This window comes from Corella eumyota, chromosome 5, assembly GCF_963082875.1.
Source record: "Corella eumyota chromosome 5, kaCorEumy4.1, whole genome shotgun sequence".
NCBI lineage: Eukaryota > Metazoa > Chordata > Ascidiacea > Phlebobranchia > Corellidae > Corella > Corella eumyota.
The window spans coordinates 11,150,811-11,167,634 of record NC_137494.1 but is presented as its reverse complement, the minus strand read 5'-3'; the positions used below and the strand labels follow the sequence as shown (position 1 = coordinate 11,167,634).

Genomic DNA, 16,824 nt, shown 5'->3' with positions numbered 1-16,824 from the left:
AGTGAAAAAAGGAGTAGCGGAATCCTAAAAAAATAAAACGCGGAAATACCGTTGACTGTTTATTTAGGTTTATTGTCATTTATTTGAGAACTGATAAGCGATAATGAGTTAATTTTTATTACCCCAGCATACCCTAACCCTTTTCTATAAAATGCCCGTTTATTTCTAAAATAATATCGACTTAAATACAAATAAATAGTCAACGGTATTTCCGCGTTTTATTTTTTTAGAATTCCGCCTCTCCTTTTTTCACTTTCCTTCAATTTCCGTTCCTTCATTTTCCGGTTCCTTCATTTTCCGTTCATTCATTTTCCGGTTCCTTCATTTTCCGTTCCTTCATTTTCCGGTTCCTTCAATTTCCGTTCCTTCATTTTCCATTCCCTCAAATTCCGCGTCCCCCCTTGTATTAAGGAAATTCCTAACTTCTAACCAAAACATTTTTGAGTTTTTAAAATACTTTTAAACTGATTAAATATAAATATTTTATTAAAAATTTTCCAAATGCGTTTTTTTATATTACCAGCGATACTATTTTAATATCAGTTCAATGTTTCAACGAATTTTTACTTACTGCATTATTATTTGTATATCTACATGCACGTTTTTAAAAATAAAGTCATTTTTAATGCTCTTTTGATAACGAAATACAAATTAGATAAAAATCATTACGTTTGCACCTTAAACAGTAACAATTTCGTAAAAAATGAACACAAATCTTCTTTTTACTTTCCTCTGCTTCACGCTGCTTCGTAATTTTTCGTAATCTTTTAATTTCACTACTGTTTATCACGTTATTACAAGTGGATTTTCACCTAGTAGAAAGTAAGTATTTAATTTTCCCTTTCCCTTCATTTCGACCTCGCCTCTATACTGAAGGTGGAAGGCGTTAAATAAATCCAGTAAATCTTTAGTTGTTTGAGATACGTGAATCATTAAGGCTGTTAAAACAATTAAAAGGTTAATAAACAATAAAAACTAATCATATCCTTAATATTTTAAAGGTATTTTTAGTAATTTTTTTCGCATATAAATTACAGAGTGTTTTTTTAATTGGGACTAAAGAATTGACAAAGTTATTTTATTGTATTAAATTATTCTCAAAAAAGGCCGACTTAACGGCCTAAAAATAAACCAACACTGGTGACCCGAATACGGTATTTAGTTGACTTTGGCTTTTTGTGATATTGTTATTAATATTTGCCTGTTGATTAATCTGCCAATTGAATTTATTGCCCAGTAAGAGTACGTTCCGTTTATAGCAATTTTTTAAGGGTGCTACTGCATGGAACTGTGAAAATCAAACACAGTAATCCCTATGGTAAAGCTAAGTGTTTTAACCATAACACCTTACCACCGCTTCAAAAAAAGGACCAACAAAATTCTATAACTAAAGCATACTGGCCAAAATTAAATATTCTTATAAAAAAATATCCGCAAAAATTATTAAACACTTAAACCATAAACTAAGATTCTATCATCACACTATAAAGAAACTGAATAAACTTACGAAGTCCTGTTGATTCGAGTCTGGATGCAGTATTTACTGTATCACCAAATAAACAATATCTCGGCATCTTTAACCCCACCACTCCCGCACAACAAGAACCTGTGATAATGACGTCACGATTAGGTAAAGCGGTGACATCACATATGTTTTGTGACGTCATTTTTTAAAAAATTATAATGGCAAGACTGTGCGATTTTTTTTCAAATTTTAATGTACAAAGATGTCTTATGACGTCACATCACCTATGACGTCACGTTAACTGACGTCTCACATATTACACACCTGAATGAATTCCGATCCGGAGTTGTAGCTTCTCGTCCGGTCGATGTCGCATCTTAAAACTGTGAACAGCTCTCAATAAAGCTAACGACGATCTTGCTATTTCTACAGCATGCCTCGCCCCATTACGTAAAGGAAGGCCTGATACTAACATGTAAGCATCTCCTATCGTTTCAACCTGTGAGATTAAATGGGTGGTCATGATTTAAAGTTAAAGTAATGTAGTCCATGTTGTACTGTGGTTATATCTTAGTTAACCGTCTCGTGGTGTAGTACTAGCGGTGTGATAAAGTTGTCAAAAAAAAGAAAGAAAAAAACTTGTCTTCACAACACGAGGTGACTAGTTCGATTCCCACTACTTTTGTTCGCAGCGCTGTTAAGTTTGCCATAAACTGTAGCAAAAAACAGTATAATGCAAAATTTATCCAAAACTGTTAAAGACAACTTGATATTTAATCAAATCTTTTTTGTGATATAAAAGTTGCTATTAAAGTTATGTCGGCTTACTTTGTATACGTCATAGCTTTCGATCACCGAGTCAAACAGGGAATAAAGATCATTCAGCATATCAACAACCTGCATCGGTGTACTCGATGCACTGAGATGGGTAAAACCAACGATATCGGAGAAAAATATCGTCACATTCTCGAACGCTTCGGGTTGCACCGATTCACCGCGCTTCAGTCGATCTACCACCGATCTAAAAGCATTGTGACGTCATTTATTGTTAATTTATGACGTCATTAAGTTTGCTGTGATTTTAACGTTTTGTTATTTAACAGTAACTTAAAACAATTTTACAGTGATCCTTAAAAGTATTTTTTCGAAAGAGTGACGGCATTTAAATTAAAACTTAAAAGGACAAACGTTGATGACGTCATGGACGCCAATATTACAGCGTAAATGTTTTTTAAAAATATTTTTTTATATGTCACAATTAATCCGTTAGATGGTACAAAAGACATGACGTCATAAAAAAATACGAATTACGTCACACTTACACTGGTAGCATCTGATAGAGAAGATCGTCCGCCTTTTTCTTTTCCTCCAGGTAAGCTGCGGTCCTCTCTTCCACCAAACCCTCCAAGTTAGAAGCATATTGCTCCATCCTCTGAAGCAAATTCTCTACCAAATTGCCCATATTCTCCCTGCAAACAATATAGTGTTTTCATATCACTTTAAATTGGTAAATTTTAAGGGTGCACTTTTGTGGCGTATATCAGTTATTCGTAAACACTGGGCTAAATACTGTGACATTAATGCGGCTCGAATTTGAAACTCTCTAGTTTAAAATTCTTTGTCATGACTGGTATGCCATAGTTTAAATATCTTAAAAGTATAAAAAACATTTAAGTGTGTGATGATATTATTTAAATAAGAAAGCCTTTTAAGTAAAAATATCTTTTTAGTAATGTGCCTGCAAAAATGTGTGCTGTGACTATTTAATTTAACCTGAGCACAAATTAAATTCAAGGTTTAAGTTTAAATAACCAAGCCAAAAAGGTGTTATTAGGTCAGTATCGCTTGTCAGAGACTTAGTTGTAGTTGATTCGAAATGCCTTGGGTTAAGTTGACAGGAGTTAACATAACAGAAAACCAAAGCTATCATACTTTTTTTTTCTTCCATATCTCCTTAAGGTGATAAGTTCTATATTTTTATTGGGAAAGGGTGTGCTGTTATGACGTGTTTTGAGCTATCCGGAAACGCCGGGCGCAAGGGCGAATAGTGTGACGTTGGTGCGGCTAAAGCTATCATACTACTTCAAGAGATTAAATAACCAAAAAATGCCCCAGCAGAAGAACTAAGTTTTAATCTGATTGAGTTCATGCCGGTTTAAGTTGTCCATACTGCGACAAGCGATCTAATAAACAAAAATGCACAAGTAGTTATTACTTACTTGTTAAACTTCTTAATCATTTGTTTAAGCTGATTAAAATCGGGTCGCTCGGCTACTGTCTCACTCCAACATTGTTGTAACATTTCACATAAGTCTTCACTTAATATTGAGTGGTCGAGCAGGGGTCTGAAGTAGGGGTACCGACCCTCCCGCACCTTGTCCACTATCGCTGTGACGACATAATTAAAAGAGGTGACGTAATAATTTGAAAAAACTTTGAAATAACATGATAATCAATTCGATTTTTTAAATTTTTAGAATTATTTTTTAACAGGCGTCATAATTAAAAAGAAAACATAAATAAAAATGAGACGTCATAATTATAAAAATTACGTCACAACTAAAGATAAAAATGGCGTGGTGATGAATTAGAATCGTTTTAATTGTAACCTTATAATGATTAGGATTTGTTAAATATAAAACGTCAAATTATTAAATTGTTGATCAAAATATGAAGTCATTCTGTATAAAAATGTCCAAACTATGACGTCATAATTATTAAAATTTGGTTAAAGGTCGCAATTGTTAATTTTTGAAAGCATAACTGGGACGTGTCCGTTAAGTGACGTTATTATACTCTTTTTTGCTCAATGACGTCATCAAAACAAAGTCAGTTTTAACCTTACTCACCCCTTTTTCTGGGATTAAGTCCACCCATATAAAAGGTCCCCTTTCTTAACGCTATCTCGTGAGCTATTATCCCAAAACTATAAACATCGATTGCATGTTGGCCACCACTAGGTGCCGTGCCACGCAGGCTTTCCGGAGCCGTCCATAGCTGTTCTAGTGAAAAATATTTTGTTATATGCATTAGGCAGTTACAACTAAATTAGAAAACTATTTGGGTTAGGGTCAACTTTTAATTATAACAAACATTTTTAAAAGTTTAAACACAAAATAGATCCATGTAGTGGTTAGAACACTTGGCTTTAGATTATGAGGCCATTGGTTTGATTCCCATTGCTTTCATGTCGTAGTTTCCTTAAATAAGATGCTATAAACTATACAAACTTTAGTCAAACACAAAACCAAACAGTAAGTTAGCTATTTTTGGTAATACGCTGAATAATATTTAAAACTGCCACAGTCAAATCGAGATTGGTAAAAATATTATTCTAAGTTCAAGTTAGACCTGCAGCGTGGTGTAGTCGTAGAACACTTGCTACACCACACATGAGGTCGTGGGTTCAATCCACACTGATCTCATGCTGTAGCGCCGTTGAGTAAGGCGCTATAAACGGTATGACTCCTGCTAAGCCAGCATCTAATCAGCAGCATAACTATCGGGCAATTATAATCTATATTGTCCCAAACTGCCACAGGCAACTCGAGACTGGGTCGGAGTAACTGATGTTACTCTATGTTTAAGTCGCGTATTCGACTTTCCCACATCGAAGATAAAAATATTTACACAAAAAAAAAGAAGTCGTGAATTGCAACTGAACAAAAAGTCAACTTTCTTACTTTCATAATAATTTTCCGAATGGTCGCAACGTAGTTGCTCTCTTAAGTCGCGAAGTCCAAAATCTGTTATCTTCAACACAAACCTCGAGTCCACCACGCAGTTGGTTGATTTTAAATTACCGTGCCACGAGATGGGGCTACCGTGCAAGAAACTCATACCTAGGGAAAACAGATTTTTGTTCAGTTTAAACTTTAGTCCGGTAGAGCGGTTATGGCAGTGGACTACAAGCCAAAAGGTTTCGGGTTCGAACCGCACCATTGTCACACTATTCGCCCTTAAGCCGGGCGTTTACCCATAGCTCAAAGTACGTCATAACAGAACACCCTTACCCAATAAAAAAATGAAAAACCTATTACTTTAGGTAATTTTAAAAAATTAAAAAAATATATATATATATATATTTTTTTTCAGTTTAAACTACGAATTAAAAGGTCTTAAGTTTGAGCCCCAGCAATGCCACACAAAATCAAATAACACTAAAATCTTTGAAAGTTGATAATTTTGTAAAAAATAAACATTTTTTTAAATGTGCAAAAAAATATTAAATGAGGGTCTGACCTTTTATTAAATCGCTCATTAGCGAATATTTAAACATCCAGTCTAGACTAAGATCTTCATTCAGCAGAATATCTCTCAAACTTCCTTTCGGGCAATATTCCGACAGAATGCAAGTACGTATATGATCCACACACGCTCCTTCAAATCTCGTTAAATGTTCATGACTTAAATCACGCATCTACGTTTAAAAAATTCAATTATATTTTTTTATTTTTTTTGCAAAAATTAAAAATGGAGGAAATTTGGGAAAATGTGCCATTTTATAAATGCATTTATTTTAATTTAATTGTTTAATTTAAGGTATTTTTAACAACTTACGTATTTTAACTCCATTAATAACTTGTTATTAAGATCAACTTTGCGCTGGTAGGCAACTTTCAGGGCAACGACTCGTCCCTGATTAAAAAAATTAAAATCAAAACTAAAAAAATTTATCTTCGTTTAATTATTGTCAACGGTCTAAATTTTTGGATAAATTATTTTTCGCCCTATGGACTGCATTTTAAGTGATGTAACAGGGTTCCAACTCGTAATAGGGTCTAAAATAGGTTTAAATGCAAGGAGTTTTAACGAGGGGATGGGGGTTAAGGGGGGTAACTGTAAGGGGTTTAAATGTAAAGTAGATTAAATGTCATGAAGCTATAGACAGATATATATGCCCATGATTGGGTCTTATAAATGGGTTTAAATGTAAGGGGTTTAAACGAAGGGGTGAAGGTGCAGTTATAGAGGGTTTAATTAAAGGGTAAGGATTTAGATTAAGGGGGGTAACTATAAGGGGTTTAAATGTCATGAAGCTATAGACGGAAATATTATAGTATTTAAAATTACCTTACAAATTCCAACATTGTAACCTCCCTTTCGACTTAAATAAGAATCTGATTTTCTTTTGTCCTGTTCATCAAAATTAATTACAAAATTTAAAAAATTTGGAATTTCATATAAATTTAGAAATTAGTTTTTTAAAACAATATTCAAGCAAATCGCACTAAAAATATCGTAATAACATCATAATATACCAATGACGTCATAAATTACTCTAATGACATCACAACCATCTTGATGACATCATAACGACCCTAATGACACCAAAACTTTTGTAATGACATCATAACCTACTCTAATGACATCATATGTAATAGTAATGACATCATAATTTACCTTCGTCATAAGTGGATCAGCTGAAGTGAATTTTCCGTTGATGACGTCATTCTCCATCAAGTCGATTTTCTCTGTAGCGCCCTCGTTCAGAAGATGAATTTCTTTCCAGTAAACTCTCCACAGCTGATCTTCCAACTCTTTCATTAACTTGTACTTTCTGTGTGACGTCATAATCATATTTTGCCGAATAGACGTATTCCCGAAAATATATATTTTTAAAACGATATTTTACCGATAAAGGAGATTTTTTATTGTCAAAAATATGATTTTCGGTAAAACATCCATTCGGTAAAATAATTTTCGGTAACATGTTAGTAATCCGTTAAATATTTTACGATTGTTAGATTACTTGTACTTTACAGTTCTCAAAATCAACTTAGGACCGCAAAGTACAAATGAGAATTAGCTAGGACCGCAAAGAAACAGTTTTTCTGAGAACCGTAAAGTACATGTGATTCGGACTTTTGTAAGGTATTTTATTAAAAAGTTTTTGTAGAATTTAATTTTTTGAGTACCTGAATCTGTTATAAGCCACCATTGAGATTACCCCAGCTACAAAAATCGCGGAAAGTATTACACAATAAACTTCGTTGGAGAGTTCTACGAATAATAATAAAATAATTACATATAGAATACCCAAAAAGGGAGTCACAAATACATATTTTTTATTCGATCACCTTAAATTTTTGGACCGGCAGCGTGGTAAAACACTTGCTACACCACGCATGAGGTCGTGGGTTTAATCATCACTGCTATCATGCTGTAACACCCTTAAGTAAGGCGTTATAAACGGTATGAACTCCTGCTGAGCCACTACTTAATCGGCAATTATAATCCCTATAATATCCCAAACTGCCACAGGCAAGTCGAGACTGGGTCGGAGTAACTTATGTTACTCTATGTTTAGGTCGCGCATTCAACCTTTCCACATCGAGGATAAAGATATATACAAAAAAATTGCTAGTTGTCAATATTATATCTAAATTTATTTAGAAATTCATTAAAATTTTGAATAGAAAAATAAACTATTTTTTTACTTATAGTACAATGCTGATTTTGAAACCCACAAACTGGAACGTCTGGTGGTGCTGCTCCCGAGGGCCAACTAGCGGATTTGTTGGGAAGGTAAGAAAAAGTTTTGGTCGTGAAATCATATTTTCCGATTTCTTCTAAATGATCTGTAAAATATATTAATTTTAAATATAAAACCAAAAATTACAAAAAAAATTCTAAAGACAGTTGTATTAAATTAGATAAATTTAAAAATGTTTTTTCGGAAAATGTTTTTTTCGAAATTTTGTTTTTTGGCAATTCGGTCGAATTGTTTTTGGTATAGGCCTAATAATACTTAGTGGGATTTTTGCTTTTTTAAAAAAAATCCCGTATTACAACCAAAGTAAATACATTTAAAGTTCAACGAGCTTGCTATTGAAATATGGTCGCTTTCAATAAAAGGTTTAACCACATTTTAACGTTGACTTTTCAAGCTGTCATTTTCTATTTGATTAATGAATTTTGCAAACAATAATTGAGTGAATTATTGCCTTATAATCTACAGCCTTAAAAACAATTAACTTATATTACAAAAAAGTGAATTCTTCGTATTGTTTACTTTGTAATTTAATATTTTAAACTATTTTTTAAGAGGTACTAGGCAAATATTTTTCAGGTTTAAACTACAATAAATTATTAATAAAACAGCATATCTTTAAATCGGTTAAAAAAAGTAATTAAAAATATTTTAATTTTTTAGTTATGTTTGACAAATAGAGTTTTAAGTTTAATTCCCACTGCTGGCATGTCGTATACCCTATGTTAAAGTTGTACAGTCGGCCTTTTTATAGATTTTTTTTTTAAAATATTAAAAAAAACGTGAAAAAAATTTAGAATGTTGCAATAACTTTAAGGATAAATCAATCAAATTTATTATTTTTCTACTTACATGAATCGATGTTAAGATTCCGAACAGAATATCTAAACATTCGGTCGCCATTTTTGTTCATCGAAATCTCGCCCGTTACCCCTGTTACGTCATAAACAAACAACTATCGTTATCAATTATATCGTTTGTCTCGGTATTATGACGTCACACTTGAGTTAAGCCTATTATAAGCGATCCGTGACGTAACAATAAGTGTCGTGACGTCACGGGCACTTAACAATTTTGCTTAAAAATAGAAAACACTTTGTCTTGAAATCATGCAGAACGTGGTTAAGTTTTACAAGTAAATAAAATCTCATTTTCACTTTATAATAGTTTGGATTTCAGTGTTTTTTTAAACGTGAATAATTTAAATATTTATTTTACAAATTAGTTTATTGTTAGTAACTGTTATTTTTTTAACATTTTTTAACCGATATAGTCTCTTGTTGTATTTTTCAGTCTGAAAAATTGTTGATTACATTGCCTGTTAATTATAGCAACGTGGTGTAGTGGTCAGAACACTTCACTACATGAGGTCATGGGTTCGAATCCTACTGCTTTCATGCTGTCCCCCCTTTAAGTATGGCGATATAAACGGTATAAACTTCTGCTGAGCCAACATTCATCAGCATAATTATCGGACAATAAATCTGTAATATCCCTAACTGCCAAAGGGAACTCGAGACTGGGTCGAAGTAACTGATGTCACTTTATGTTTAGGTCGTAAAGTCTACCTTTCCACATTGAGGATAAATAAATAAAAAAAATAAACATTATTTTTCGGCTTAGCTGAAGTTCTTACTGTTTATTTGGCCTTACTTTTTTGTATATATCTTTATTCTTGATGTGAAAAGGTCAAATGCGCGACTTAAACATAGAGTAACAACTGTTACCCCGACCCAGTCTCGAGTTGCCTTTATCAGTTTGGGATATTATAGATTATTATTGCCCGATAATTATACTGCTGATTAAGTGTTCGCGCAGCAGGAACTCGTACCGTTTATAGCGCCTTACTTAAGGGCGCTACAGCATGAGAGCAGTAGGGACTAAACCCAAGACCTCATGGTGGTGAAGCAAGTGTTCTTACCACTACACCACGCTACCGGTTTTACTTAAGAGTGCTGCAGCATAGAATAACTAAAAATCGAACACCGGGCCCCATACAGTAAAACAAGCGTTTTAACCAAACTACTAATACCTCTAAACGTTTTTCCCTGTATGTAGTTTTCCATTATTTCCGTTCCCAGCATTCGACCTCTTGATCTATTGTTCTGCGGGGAAAAACCCAACGGTGCATCCCCCCGCAACGGAGGATCTTGATATATAGTTGAGTTTAAAACTTCAGCCAAAAGCAGCAGGGTGTCGTGAAAAAAGGCGGGGTATTTGTTGTCCTATTGTTAGACAATAAACATGATTGTGACGTCATAATGAGGATTAATAATTTATTTATAAATAGGATAAATAATTTAAAATATTTGCTGTTTTTTGAAGACAATTTAAGAAAAATGTTTAACGAATGTTGATGACGTCAGGATTTAAGTTTTGTGACGTCATCACCAGTTACTCGTTTTTAAGATTTTTCACCAACCTGTTGAAATATTTCATAATCTTCAAATTCTTGATTTTGTCGAAAACTAAAAAACAAATAAAATTTGCGATTTAATCAATTACGATGTAAAGTTAAGGGTTTTAAATTATTTAATAAAATATTAATGATTATTGATTAAAAAACTCTGAAATTACATAATTTAAAATAAAAAATTTGGGTAAAAAATGGTTGTAAGTAAAAATTAAACAAAAACTGATATTTATATTTATTTATCCTTGATGTGAAAAGTCGACTTTATGGCCTAAATATAAAGTAACATAAGTTACCCCAACCCAGTCTTGAGTCACCTATGCCAGATTTGGATACTAATGATAACTATTACCTGATAATTAACCTGCCCGTTGGTTTTAAGCAGAAGTTTAAACCGTTTATGGCGCCTTACTTAAGGGGCTATTAAATGGAAACACTGGGAATCGAACCAATGACTTCATGTTATGAGGTTAAATATTCTAACCACTTTATTACTACTTTTTTTTCAAAAGCACCACGGTCTAGTTTTGTAGGTATTTTACCAAGGCACTACGTCACATATTATTTTTTGTTGATTATTGCGTCACAGACCTGTTTAGAAATTGGAGATATTGTTGAGTTTGTGAGAATGGTGGGGTTGTTACAATTAACGCACTTTCAAAAATTTTCTGTAATTTTTCCTCCTGTCAAACAAAAATTTCGAGTTCGATTCCGGGCTAAGGTAATATAGTTATTTTTATCAATAATTTTATTCTGAAAAAAAAAATTAAAATAAATAAAAAATTTAATTTTTAAAATTATAAAAAATGTTTTTGAATTTTTTTTTACCCTTTCGTGCCCTTTCCACGGCTGGGGTCCTAACGTGTCATCCAAGTCAATGATGACGTAAGCAAACTCCTTGCTTCGTTCGACATCCATGCGAGACAACATGTCGATTATGACGTCATCATCAGCAATCAATACAATAACTGAAAAAAAATGCGCGTGACGTCATAAACATTGTCGGTACACAACTGGGTTTTAAAATTATCACGTCACCAGATACAATAACTGACGTCATAATAGGTTGTTATTGTTACATCACACGATTGATGACGTCATGCACTAACCTCGAGCGTAGTCGTAGATGCTTTCGAGAATGATGTCATACGCGTAAGTTAAATCCTCATGTTGGAACTCAGACAGTCGAACTTGGTGCATGATCAAATCTCTAGCTCTAGAATCAAAAATTCCCTCGGCAAGAAAATAGTGATATCTAGAAAGTTCAGAAGTTAAGATATATATAATTTTTTTTGTATTTATTTATCCTTGATGTGAAAGTTAGACTTCAAGACTTAAACATAGAGTAACATTAGTTACCCTGGCCAAGTCTCGTGTTACTATTGACAGTTTTGGGATATTATATAATATAGTTGTCCGACAAATATAGGCTGCTGATTAAGTTTTGCCTCAGCAGAAGTTAAACCGTTTATAGCGCCTTACTTAAGGGCTGCACATCATAGAAGCAGTGGGGATCGAACAAAGAACCTCATGTAGTAAAGACAAGTTTTCTGTTCGTAAATGCCGGGATCCCTTTAACCATTATATTACACTACCGGACTAAAAAACTTTAAATTTTTTTTCTCATGTACGTACATTAAGTTTAGGGACAATATACATGTTTATATATTTTTTTTTGGGTAGCAGTGTGATAATGTGACGTGTTCGAGCTATCTGTAAACGCCGGGCTCAAGGGCGAATAGTGTGTTGCGACCATATTATGATAATTAAAAAAACATTACATACAAAATGCGCTAGCTTTGGGCAAACCCAGAAAAACATGAAAAGCAGGAATGCCGAAAGCCGGGAAATCAAAAAATACCCACCACAGATATCTAAATGAAGGGTTAAGGTAATATACACTTGTTTTTAAACCTTTTTGCTTATTTACATATTTTGTCTTACAAACTACAGCGCTAAACAAGATCAAGGGTTAAAATTTCTGAGTCAGTAAATACGTCATAATAGTAGATATAGTGCGCAAATAATAGTTCATTGTAACTAGTAATTTACTCAATATTTTGCAAATATCAGTCCAAGTTAAGCACGTATACCGAACTAATATAAGTTATTTTAGAAATGTCAGTCAAAAATGCTGTTTCTCTAATTTGTTTACGGACGCTCTGCTGCAACTCAAAGTACTTGATTGTCATAACAAAACATCACCCTTGGGGTCATGGGTTCAATTCCGACCACCAAAAGTTGTTGTATAATAAGATAAAATCAGCAGCATAACAATATAAAACATTTTAACTAGTCAACCATTTTGTCAGATGATTGACAAGTAAGTATTAAAGCTTATAGTCTGTGAAGTCACAAAATAAACAATATGACGACATTACCTCTCTGACGTGTCATCTTCGAATATCTCTACGGCAGTCGTGGTCCAGTTGAAAAATTCAAAAATTGCGGAAATACAGAATCCAACTTGTGTGGCGACCTCACCTGTTCGGGCCATGTTTAAATTGATTGTTTTGTTACCTGTTGTCTGTAAGAATATTAACATGATTAAACGGATAACACACAATTACAATTTTTTTTAATTGTTTCTCCTCAATGAGGGAAGGTCGACTTTACGACCTAAACATAGAGTAACATTTGTCACCCCGACCCAGTCTCGAGTTGCTTTTGGCAGTTTGGAATATTAGAGAAAATAATTGCCCAGTAATTATGCTGCTGATTAAGTGCTGGCTTAGCCGAAGTTTATACCGCCTTACTCATGGGCGCTACAGCATGAGATCAGTTGGTATCCAACCTTAGACCTCACAAAGAAGCTAGGATTTTGACCACTACACCACGCCACCAACATAAAAACAATTTAAGTATAAATTCTATAATAACTCTAATTTCGGTTTAAAAAATGGTTAATAAATAAATTTTAGCCCTTTTTTGATATTTCTTTTTTTTTTTATTTTAAGTTTTTTGAATCTTTTTTGAATGTTTTTTTTATCAAATAGTTAAATTTTGTTAAATAGTGCCTTGTTAAATTTAGGATTATAGCTTGGTGACTGTAAGGCAGGTTTGCATACCATTAATGTAAAGTTAGCTAAAAAAAAACTAAAAAGAATAGGTGTACCAACATAGATGCAAAATATCCTAAAAGGTTGTGTTGTATTTTATAAACATTTAACAAGGCAGGGATTTGGCTAAGATTTTCCTGCATGTATCTATTAAAAATATTTTGCAATTCTAAAGTTTGACGTACATCACCCTTTCGCAGGCTATAGGTTAAAAGCTATATTTTGTGTATAGCAGATTACGCATTTTGAAGGTCATGTCAGTATGTTTTGAATATACAAAAACGGGTGTACTTGTATTTCTAATCCGTATTAAGTTATGGAGAAATGTAAAACTATCTACACATACGTCATAGACAACGTATCACTTCGACACTTAGCCTTGACCCTGCCATTTAGATAGTAAATAACACAATCGTATCGTATTTCTGAAGTGGGTTAGTTAAACCAGATAATACCAAAACGCTGTTGTGGCAAACTTTAGTTCCGCAATATCCGATAACAAACTTGGTACAAGGCACAACAGAATGTGTGCGGGCAAATATATGTAATTTCAGTTATAAACATAGAAAAAAAAACGTATCTACATTTTACAGCTACATTGAACAACTGGTAAGTAAAAGTGTCCCTTAAAGACAATTGCCAACACTTGGCTTCCCTAGGTAAGGCCCTGGGTTCGATCCCCACTGCTCACATGCTGTAGTGCCCTTAAGTAAGGCACTACAAACGGTATAACTTTTGCTGAAACAACAGTAGTCAACAGCTTAATTATCGGGTAGTTATAATCTTTAATAACCCAAACTACCAACGGTTACTTAAGACTGGGTCGGGGTAACTGATGTTACTCTATGTTTAGGTCGTGAAGTCGACTTTCCCACATCAAGAATAAAAAAATAATACATGAGGCTAAATGTACTAAAATACCTAACATCTTCAAATAGTTAACCCATTACCTTACAATATAAACATATCTTAAATATATAAATAAAAACTTACTCTTAACCCATATGATATTCCACCCGGCGTTAAATGGAGGACATTCCAATGTGAACTAAACGTTACAACCCTTGCCACAGAATACCCGGCGACCGGTCCAATAATCGCTGTCATGTCGTCCTTTAATAATGCTTCTACCATTGACAGCTGAGAGTCTCTGTAACGTGACGTCATATTTATTATCGCGTGTTTAAATTCATGACATCACAAAAATGCATTTTTGATAAAAACTTTTTAATAATTGCGTATTTTATAACATAAGAACTTTTAGAAGATCATGACGTCACATTGGTGGCTTATGTGACGTAAAAACAAGTTTCGGTACGTCACAATGATTAATTGGATGTCCTAACAGTTAAGTGTCTTCTATAATTATAGAACATGGCAGAGACAAAGTATGTGACGTCACAATAGTGAATAATGTGACGTCACAATTATATTGCACTTACTTGGGCGACGGCATACCGCATTCGTCACCTGACTCGTAATAATTCAACTTAATGACGTAATCGTCGAGAAGACCGGAAGTGGTATGTATCGTTTCCATGGCAACGTCCAGCGCGGGTTTTACGAACTTGTATGACCATTGTGCCTCTAAGTCGTGGAAGCATATCGGTTCATCGTCTGTGACGTCATAAACGGTATCGCTGCGGTGTAATCCTGGCACCATGACGGCGACGTTTATATTTCGTTGCCCGCATCCCTTTGCGATGATTAAAAATGTCAAAAGGACGGTAAATAAATCCATTTTTGTATTATTCCGCGCGCATACAGATTAACAATTTCCAATCTTAAAAAAACTTTATAAAATTTTTAAATAAAGTTTTTTTTTCTTAAAAATAATTTTATTTTGAAAGTAAATTTGCGGTTAGTTCTACTTTGTTAGCCTAATCTCCAAACACAATAAACTTCGTTTATGATGTTTTAACTAACGAGCATCTTCATTATTTTGTTAACATAAGATGCTCCACTGAATGCCACTTTTCTTTCATATTTTTCTTGTTGTTAAAAATGTCAAATAAAATTAGATTGATCGAAAACAGAACAAAATTGAACTTGTTTTGTGAAGAATAAATGAGACATAACTTTAAAAAGCGTTCTTAAAATAACAACAATAAAGTTTTCAATTTCGTGTTTTGGTTTTTAATTCTGTTACCGATCATTTTTACTTGTGGTTCAAAAAATTTATTAAAATTTTATTTTTAAATAAAAACATATTAACTTGATGCTAAATTTGGGGCTGGAGTTTTGACTGTAATTCTACTAACAAGAAAACTACCAAATTTATAAGATTCTTCTTAAAAATAACTTATTAAAATGATAAGTTATCTTTATTACAATATCCATTAAAACTGATTTATCAAGAAAGGTAGATATTAGTGGATGTGTTTCTTATGTCCTAACTTCTGAGTTAAGAAAATGTAAATTCTACACTAGTCTGTTTTAATTACTTCTACAATTTTTGCTGCCTTTTAGTCCTTTTTTTAATTCTTACTTTTTGATTAGGCCTAAACCTAAATCTTTATTTTAAAATGTTGTAAATACAAATCCTAAATAAACAAATCAATTATAACAATCTGAAAGTTGTCTAAATCTTAATTAAACAATATCATCTTAATCTGCTACTTCCATTAACCTAATTAAGTGACCGTGATTCTAAAAGAACCTAAAGCTCAATGCGGCAAGCGGTCGTCTGTCTCTATTACGTCACAATCGCGTGGAATTAACCACATTTTAAAAATTAATAATAATTTTGAAATAAAATTGAATTTCGTATTGTTTTTAAATCTATTTATATATAAAAACAGGGTTATTTTTTTCTGAATTAAATGGTTGATCGAAATCGAAAATAAACCTAACTGTTGAGCCTAAAAATACAACAGCATGTCTTATAGCCCGAAAAAAGTGACTTTTTTGCAAATAAAATCCTTGAAAATGTTATGAAAAATAGCCATGACCACGTCGTCAATGGAGCGTATCAATATGCGTGTTGACAAAATGTCTAAATGTGTTTTTTGGGCCCGCTAATGGATTCGAGTTAATTTTAGAAAACATTTTAGAGGATTTTTTAACGCGAGGGCATGTATGACGTCACAAATAGGTCGACGTTTTTACTGTGACGTAACAAAGAAAATTCGCGCCGTTTTGGAATGATTATTATTTTTTTGCGTAAGAAAACAACCTTTTGTGAACATAATCGAAATATATTTTTGGATGACGTCACACGCATTAGATTACGTCATCGTCGTCGACGTCATCATCTTGGTCAGCCTGCTTCATGCTGATTCCCTCCATCGCAGTATCGGAAGTCGATCGCTTAATATCTTGCTTGACTTCATCGCTTGCGGCCCTAAACACATGATGACGTCATCAATACAATAAAAACAAATTAAAAATAAAA

At 33.3% G+C, this 16,824-nt stretch overlaps 1 protein-coding gene across 1 annotated transcript; it reads right to left on the bottom strand.

Annotated features, from left to right (window-relative positions):
- Positions 1 to 474: 474 nt before the first annotated feature.
- On the bottom strand, positions 475 to 15,561 carry LOC145753765 (atrial natriuretic peptide receptor 2-like). Its single transcript, XM_082570213.1, has 23 exons — positions 14,873 to 15,561; positions 14,424 to 14,580; positions 12,753 to 12,898; positions 11,481 to 11,626; positions 11,200 to 11,339; positions 10,963 to 11,054; positions 10,381 to 10,426; positions 9,991 to 10,183; positions 8,811 to 8,891; positions 7,906 to 8,046; positions 7,384 to 7,468; positions 6,869 to 7,025; positions 6,539 to 6,601; positions 6,026 to 6,103; positions 5,708 to 5,885; positions 5,149 to 5,307; positions 4,315 to 4,467; positions 3,685 to 3,853; positions 2,788 to 2,934; positions 2,294 to 2,486; positions 1,790 to 1,964; positions 1,508 to 1,606; positions 475 to 938 (listed from the first exon to the last, which is right to left on the bottom strand). The coding sequence occupies exons 1-23, from the start codon at positions 15,169 to 15,171 to the stop codon at positions 787 to 789; spliced, it is 3,249 nt and encodes a 1,082-aa protein (XP_082426339.1). The 5' UTR covers positions 15,172 to 15,561; the 3' UTR covers positions 475 to 786.
- Positions 15,562 to 16,824: the final 1,263 nt, after the last annotated feature.